The 8,838-nt window shown below is 43.2% G+C and overlaps 1 protein-coding gene across 1 annotated transcript in view; it reads left to right on the top strand.

The window, feature by feature from the left end:
* Positions 1–8,838, top strand: part of CNTN4 (contactin 4) — a 129,010-nt gene that overhangs the window by 62,884 nt on the left and 57,288 nt on the right. Inside the window, exons 8-9 of the mRNA XM_009330624.1 lie at positions 1,491–1,690; positions 5,636–5,786. Of these exons, the coding sequence (XP_009328899.1) occupies positions 1,491–1,690; positions 5,636–5,786 (351 nt within the window). The remainder of the gene's footprint in view (positions 1–1,490; positions 1,691–5,635; positions 5,787–8,838) is intronic.

The raw sequence follows: 8,838 nt of genomic DNA, 5'->3' as shown, positions 1-8,838 counted from the left end.
GCACAAAGCCCGCCGTCCCGGGGCCGGAGGGCCGGGGAGCCGCTGCTGCCGCAGGTAGGCACCGCTGGAGCCTTTCGCTGGGGAGGAGGGTTGCAGGCTCTGCAAGTGCTTTCATGCTCCGCCAGCTTTCTCATCTCTGCATGTTTTATTACTTTTGGAATGGAAATAGAAATGATGGTGGCACTCTGAAATCCCCCCACTGTGTAGGCAATTCCTTGCCATGCCTGGTGGGCACCTCTGTACAGCTTCAGGAAACCTGCTGTTAGTGACAAGTAGGACACACGACAGCTCTAGGTACAGAGGTCCTCCCTGAAATGAAGGATCCATGATACAAACCTAAGGGTGGAGAGACCCTTGTGAAGAAGAGGAAATGGCCGAATGGGACTATGGAGCCTGCAGCCAGAAAATGATCGCCCCAGATTAATTGGTTTTTAGTTTATGATGTTCAGGTGAACTTCAACTGCTAATGAAACCTTAGCGTTTCTGCTGGTCTTTAATGGCGCTCCCACTCCTCCTGCCGAGCTGTGTCCCTGTGCGGGTGACCAGGAGCGTGGCCTGCCATTGCCAGGGACACGAAGAACTGCGCAGGAGCTGGGGAAATGCACCCCCTCCCACCGCCCTGTCTGCCCAGCCTCTTGCTGGAGGGTCGTCGCTCAGTCCCATGATCCCCCCCGTTATAACCACAAACTAAAACAAGTCACCAAAGCATTGGTTTCATGGTAGCCGGCATTTTTTTCCCTTTATTTATTGTGAAAGAATATGGCAGCCCAGATTTGATCCAACCGATAAAGATTGCACAGACATTAAATTTCCGCCCTTTGGCCAAGTAGAAAGCCAATAGCTCTTTATATTACTATGGTTTTTAAATGGTGAAACTCCTGGGGAGGGAGGGAATACTTTGTTGTACTTATTGAAATTGATAACACAAGCTCCATATCCTTAGGCTGACAAATGATACCCTGGTCTTTTGTTCCACACACTAATTTTGCTTGTTTCACGCTGGTCACTAGCAGATGGTCTTGTACTTAAATCACGTTAGTGGCTGATAGGAAGTAAAGGATCATTAAATTATTAACATCTATATTGTTTTCAGTAAACTGCTGAGGATTTTAAGTATTTCTCTCTGTGCTAGCTAAGATGGCAACCAGCCTTACTAGCCTGTATTGCTATATATACTCATAATACCATTGTTTTAAATGGTATTTAAAGAATATGGTTGGCTGTGATACGCCACTATGGAACAAAAGTGCATTTTTTGATTCAAGTTTATCTACTTGAAAGGGATATTAATCTAAATGGTTTGAGTATTAAATCAATGGGAAGTCAAGGGAAAGTCCTCCAGTTTAAATTGCATTTACCAACTACTGTATTGGTTTTACCATTTAGTATCTAACCTGACATAAATTTAGCTGGCAGACAAATAGATTGGAGCATGCAAATTCTTCCCATTACTGCTACTTTTTATTGTCCACCTTCGTATAAAATATAGCACAACAACTGCTGGGTTTATGTTCCAAGGAGGGATCTTCTTACTTTTTTATGTTTTACTGTTTCCTACAGGGCAGAGTTCAGCTAGAGCAGGGCTCACTCACGATAACGAACATCAGCCTGTCGGATGCTGGCATGTATCAGTGTGTAGCGGAAAACAGACATGGCATCATTTTTGCCAGTGCAGAACTGAGTGTCATAGGTAAGTTTACTTTCCTGAGTGCTGCAAACCTTCCAAAACCAGCAAAGCCTTCACCCAAGCTGGTTTTGTCAAGTTTCAGCATCTGAAGCAGAAGTGCTACTGAGTATCTTTGACAATTTGTTTTTAAGTAAGGCATAAAAGGAAAACTTGAGAAAGTGGATAGACAGAGAACAGATTTTTTTACATCATCCCATCTTCCCATATTCATCCAGGTGACTGAGCATGGAGATCTGGCAAGCTTATCAACTTGCTGGTCAGAAATGTTTATGGAAAAACCCGAGTATTGCAGTTCAGAGCATACTGGACAGTAACTGCCTGCTCGTGGGCTGCAGAGACTGACTCTCTTGAGGAAATGATGAAAAACCACCTGTCTGAATAGACCTTTCACCATTCTAATGGCAATCGTAATGCTCCCGTCCCAAACCCTCGCCAAGAAAAACAACTTCTTCCCCACCTGTTTCGTGTACACCTACTGTACTTGTCCCAGTTAATATCAGGAGAAGCTCCTGTGAATCCAGGTGGTTAAATACCTGATGGGAGGGAGTAGAGATTACAGAGCCAGGCTCTTCTCAGTGGTGCCCAGTGCCAGGACAAGAGGCAGTGGGCACAAACTGAAACAAAGGAAATGCCATTTAAACATAAGAAAAACTTCTTTACTGTGAGGTTGGTTGAACGCTAGAACAGGTGGCCCAGAGAGATTGTGGCATCTCCATCCTTGGAGATACCCAACATCCAACTGGACATGGCCCCAAGCAACCTGCTGTAGCTGCCCCTGCTTGAGCAGGGGTGGGACAGGACCATCTCCAGAGGTCCCTGCCAGCCTCAGCTGTCCTGCGAGTCTGTACCTCATTGACAAACGTTGCTCTCGTACGAGTGGCACGCCTGGAAACCGATACGTCAGCATAGATATGTAGTTTCAAAGGGTTAAATAGAATTCATGGTTACAAAATAGTGGTTTAGTTGTTTTCAAAGTAAATGTTCAATAGCATCATTCCCCACTTTATCCTGAAGAACAAAGCATGAGGTCTTTTCTGATTACGGCATTTTCAATTATTGGTCATTATTTATCAGCAGCAATAGATACCTGCATAGGAAAAAAATTCATCTGAAAGATTGTCAGTGGTGCTGTTCAAGAAAAGTACAATAATGCTCAATAAATTAGACTTCACAGTGCTAAGATTTATTGGACGTGTTACTGCGTGAAAGAAATCGAAATAAACCCACTGATGCTTTTCCTGCCTATTCAAAACCCTGGTAAAAATGAGCCTTTGGGAGGAAGGCAGATCTTCTCAGAAGACAGAGGCTTAGCCCTTGTTGGTGGGTACCTCCAGTGCCTCCCCTTGCCCGCCAGCCCCGCAGCACCCAGGGGCCGACCTCATGTCTGCACAAAAAGCAAACACCTTGGAGACCCTGCTCTTAAAAACCTGCCAGATAACTTGTATTTGGCTGACTTCTCGTTTGGGTTATGCAATCTTGCTTCTGTATATCATGTGAAAAGTACCGGAATGGTGTGCTGCAGGTTAATGTCTATGGATCTGTGATGTAATTTGGCATATTTTTAAAGAAAAACAGCATGTTTTCCTTTTCACTAGGGTTTTCAAAGGAGGTCAATATTCTGAGATCTCACTGAGAAATGTTAGCTTTTAAACAGATCTTTCTGAGTATAAAAATGCTTATTTTAAAAGGTCCTGAAGTTAAGCACTTGAAATGATTAAACACCACTAATAGCAAGTGAGACTTACAGCAAAATTAAGTGAAAAAGAGAAATGGAAAATTACAGACAGAGCTTTTCTCAGAGTGATTCTTCTTTATTATTGTTGCCAATTATATTGCCTGGAGTCTTCCGCTAAAACCTGGATCCTGCTGTGCTGGGCATTGTAAAAACGTACAGTGAGATGCAGTCATTGGCTTAAAAGAGTTTTCAGGCTAAATGTTTTTAAAAAAAAAAAAAAAAAAAGGAAGGGTGGGCTTAGAGTAAAAAAAAAGTAATTAAAATCCTCATTTTACAAACAAGGTGTGAAGAAATTAAGTGCCTTACCCCTGAAGTGGCACAGGGAAGCTGTGGTAGTGCTGAGAACTGAGCCCACGGTTTCTAATTTGAACGTCACAGAATAAAACCCATATTGTGCAACTCCTCTACCTCACGCAGGACCAAGAAGCAAGTAGCAAATGACTTGTAAAAAACCCAGTCTAAACTGTTCGCTGCAGAGATGGAAATAACAGGATTATTCAAAAATCTATTTTGCTTATAAATTTTGGACAACCATCTGAGAAATTATTGCCAGAAGTGATAATGTATTAATTATGATAATGAGATATAAATAATAATCCATCTGGTTTTGAGTGCGTTGGTGGGAAGTGGTCCTCAGGATGCCTCCTTTAATTGTGAAATGTTTTACATAGCCAGTGTTGGTTTTCAGATGGCTCTTTTATGGTCTTTAATAACATACATGTTTTTCTCTATGAAGTCAACTGTCTATGATTAGACGTAGAAGACAAGACAGCTTAGAGATTAGTGAACTCTGATTCATAAAAGTGGAAGACGAGATCTATTCAATCATACAGCCCAACCCGTTATCAGTGTAGTATTATGTTTTATCCAACTCTTTTGTGACAGGAATGATATCCAAAGGAATTGAGGCAGATGAGATGCCCCAAGAAAAAATAATTTGCTTTCTCTATCACACGGCAGGTTTTGTCTCCCAGCTGCTTTAGGTGAGCTTTAGATCATTTTATGGAGCATCAAGCAGATGCAATGCACAGCAGTCTAAACTCTCACCTCCCAGGGTGCAGCAAGAAAGTAAGTCGAGGAAAATGCTGCAAGCTCGGGGGATACGGGGATGGGGCAGGAGGTGCAGGGTGCAGGCACACGGCTAGCAAAGAGGATGGAGAGAATTAGAAGGGACTGGGCAGAGTTTGCTGCCACTGATCTGTCATAAAGCAAGCTCCTCTCAGCAAAGACGTAGCGAGCCGGGCAAGAGTTGTTCATAAAACCCTTAAGCTGGCTCACCTGTTTGCTCAGAGCTTTCTATATTGAAAAAATTAATTGTCCTACTTTGATATAAATAAGACCTTCTGGTCGTCTTTGGGGAGTTCACTCCCAGAGTCAGTCTAGAGGCAGCCGCCTCAAAGCTCTGCCTGTCACCGGGTCCCATCAAATAAATCATTAAAAATCCTTTGAGGCAGGAATCAGAAGCCAAACCATCTCCTCCCTCCCAGGCCTGCCTTACAGCCAGGCTGCAGATAGTCTGCAGGGCTTTGGTGTTTGCTTCAATGAATATCTGACTGTTTTTCACAAAACAGAAGAGTGTGCCCTGGAGGGACTAAGAAAGATGATTCGACAGTACCTTATACCCTGGTGCCTGCTTAAGTTTTGCTTTGTTTTGCTTGGTTCAGGACCTGGCCATGTCAAGGTCTCCCAGCCTTACAGCATGAAAATAAAAGACCCTGTTTATGCAACAACTGTGAATATAAAGCATAAAAATGTCAGCTTTTCTGGAAATACTAACATTTCTGATTAATTGTATGGGTTCTGTGTTTGTGACAATTTTCCTGTTTGCTGTTGCTCTGCACATAGCAATGTTCGACAAAATGATGATCACGCTGTTATGACACAAAAAAGGAAAGACATTACGCAGTTCATGCAGGCGCAGCTCTTAGGGATGCTGCCCCAAATAAGATGTGTGTGACACCAGCATTCTGCTGCCTGCCAAGGTTACTGGTTTCTGAGGTTTGTAGCTGAACATGCATTTCTAAACAAGTAAAGAGCTGAAGCATTCAGGTGTCTGTTCGCCCCGTCCATATGTGCATAGAGTTCATAAAGTCTCATTATTTAGGAATTGCAGGTGAGAAGCAGCCCTGGTATATTGTAATGTTCAAAAGAGCCTGACTTTGGTTTTTCCAGAGGGAATTCTGATCTGTTGTGGTTTGTTCTTTTTCTTTCAGCCATCGGTCCAGACTTTTCCAAAACGCTCTTGAAAAAGTTAACTCTTGTTAAAGTGGGTGGTGAAGTAATCATTGAGTGTAAGCCGAAAGCTTCCCCCAGACCTACTTATTCTTGGAAGAAAGGAAAAGACATCCTAAGAGAAAATGAGAGGTAATGTCTTAAAGTAACCATTTCTTTCATTAGCTTGCTCCAACCCAGGGGCTTTCAGCAATGAAAGCTAAATTTGTCATTAATAGCTTCCCAAAATTGACTTGCAAATAAATGTGAAAACAGCTAGTGTTCAATCTCAAGGAGCTGGGGGTGAGATTTCTATTCCCATTGTGTTCATCCCAGTCTCTGTGTACTATTAAAGCATCCCTGCCAAGAAGCTGATAAAGATACATTCTAAAAAGCAACTATTTTGCCTCTGCATTGCTCTAAATAGCCATTGTTTTTCAAAAAATTTCCCAGGAGATAAAACCCTCCACTGCAAATTACACTGCTGCTCTGGTACATTACTCAGTGTCCCACAAACAGGAATTATTTGGGGTCGGTAATTAATTTGGCAGTCCTAATGCCTGACTTGGAGACGGCTTTTTCAGACTAGCCAAATTTTTTTTTTTCTTTTTTTTTTTAATTCGAAAAGAGAGCATTAGTAGGAAGTAGGAGCCTACTTTCCAAATTCGTATGCATGGTTTTGCAGTGATTTGTTGTTGACTGTGTAGAGGTGCAGTTGTGTTACCTGTGGCACTTGTGCAATGCCTGAGAGCAGGATCTGGAAAGCTGTCTTTGACAGTCCTCCAAAATATCATACACCACTTGGATTGATGGGAAAAATCCTGTCCTGTTAGTAAAGGTCAAAAAGCCAGAAATTACAGGAAATTGTTATTTTTAAAAGCTTAAACCTGTTAGAGCTGTTCTTTTATCTTGGAAAGTCTAGTCTTGCTCCATCCAACCTGCCTGCCTGTAATGGACATTGAAATATATACTATGGTGATGTATACAAGTATGCAAAAAGCTGTAGTTCATTTAGAGCCAGATGAATAAGATAATGAACAACCTATTTCTGACTTATTTAGGTCCTGCTACCTGGTCTTTACAAAGCTATTGTCTGTGGACCGTTCGACTTAATCTCTTGGGATAAAAAGAGTTGGGTGATGAATTACACAGAGCTTCCTCTAGCAGCCAGGGTACAAAGCTGTGCGAGGTCAAAGTTATAATAGATCAAGGTATATTGATTTTTAAAACTGAAATAACTTGTTCTTCTGGTGAAGATTGTGCAAAGGATGGGAAGTATTAAATACTGGAAGTTTTGGAGTCTCAGCCCCATGAGCTTCTATCTGTCTCCCCGTCCTCGCTGGCACAAGCTGAAAGTGCTGTTTTGTCTGACGCTGTTCTCCTAGGCATGGCACAGTCCTCATTTTAATTCAGGAGTGAGAGAGAAAGCATTAGTTTATTTGAGCAGGGGCTTAGGAAAGGAAAGAAATGTGAGTGACTGTGTTTCTTGCTTGGTCACTGCTGTGCAATGCTGACAAAGTGATTTTATTTTTTTTTAGCACTACTCTCTCATCTGCAGACTTACCTAAAAGTTGGATGCTGTAATACAGCAGAAACCCCTGGATCCTGATTTCCCAAGGGAATGTGGCTATTGCACTGGTAGCACAAGGCTAGGTGGCAGCTCAAGTTGCCTGTGTGTTTACTTACAAATAACTTTTGAACTGGTTATTTGAACTGGCTGTAGATGTTTCAGCTGGTTTCCACCAAGGTTAAGAGAGGAAGAGATCCACCTCAACAATAGCAGGTTTCTTCAAAGCTTTGTGAAAGTAGGTACCTGGGAAAAGGAGACACTATTATTTGCCCTCAGTGAAACCCTGTCACCTAAAGTCATGCGATGGTAGACATGAGGCAGTCCACACCAGAGCACCCCTGAAGGGTGCACACATCTGTGTAAGGTAGGGTAAGGCTGTGCCTACAGCGTTTTCCTGACCGACCTTCTCCTGAGGCATATAGGCAAGAGGCAGGTATAGTCATAACAATTTGCTAAATAGTATATACCTTGCTGTCTGCTGGTCACAGTCCCCATGCCCAGGCAGACTTTAGGCAGTGGCTTGGGAGGAGGGGTTGTGAGTACAACACAGTCTTCTGAGCAGCTCAGTGTTGAGCTCAAATGCAAACCACAGCAAGGCTGAGGTGTTGGTGTTCATGGAAGCAGCAGTCTCGCTGCCGCGCTTCTTCTGCTCCTGCCGAGCATGCCACGCCAGAACTGGGAGCCTCCCACCTGGGCACCAAGCCCTGGATGGGAAACCAGACGTGAAATGTGCCCAAGCAGGTGTGAAATTTTCTGCTACTTCAGCCCAGGGGTTTTTCTGCCAGCCGGATCATCCAGTGGGGCCTATCTGGCAAAATGTCTTAATGAACACCGCTCCGTTGACTTGGCAGTTGGACCTATTTAGTTCTTATACGCAGTTGGTTGTGTCTCCTGTGGGGATGAGGGTGTTGGATCCCCGCCATCGTCTTTATTAATCACACCATCCTTGCAGTCTGTACCTGGAGACTGTGTGAAATGCACAATTAGGAAATTATATTGTCTTCTATCATCATGGCATTGTTCATCAGCACTGTCTGACTTCACAGGCAGGAGAGGCCAAGTGCCTGGTCCTCTGCTTAACGTTGCTGTATTTCTGGTTTCTTCAGTTGCTGAAACGTTATCTCCTTCCTGCTGTCCCGGGGGACAGCAGCATTGACTGGAGTCCAGTACTAGTACCTTCCTACACCCACGCTTGTGTGTGGGCTTCAAACAAGAACTTTCTTGGCTGTTGAAAAAATCTGTTGAAATATAGTAAGAAAGATGCCAAGAAAAGCTGTTGCTGAAATCTCTTCATCTAGGACAGAATACAGAACTTTTAGACAGGCGTGGGAGGAGAAACTTAAATGAAATCTCTGGTTAAACTGCCATTAAAGAGTCCTTCGAGTTTCAGAGATGCACCTGAACATCTGGATACTTCTCCAAACTGAACTTGATCATGTGAAGGTTAATCAATATAGATGGTCCTTCCAATTCCAGATGGAGTTAAAAGCAACATTAATGTGTCAGTCCTTGCTTTGAATTCTGATGTGCAGCCTGACAGCTACCATGACAATCGCTCGAGGATTTCTCCTGGGGCTTGTGTGACTTTTTGGATGGAGTGTAATGTTAGGGACTCCTTGCTGGAGACAGAAAGAG

The sequence above is a fragment of the Pygoscelis adeliae genome, unplaced genomic scaffold, assembly GCF_000699105.1.
Source record: "Pygoscelis adeliae isolate BGI_AS28 unplaced genomic scaffold, ASM69910v1 Scaffold278, whole genome shotgun sequence".
Classification (NCBI taxonomy): domain Eukaryota; kingdom Metazoa; phylum Chordata; class Aves; order Sphenisciformes; family Spheniscidae; genus Pygoscelis; species Pygoscelis adeliae.
The sequence above is the reverse complement of the archived record's forward strand: the minus strand, read 5'-3'. Positions and strand labels throughout refer to the sequence as shown.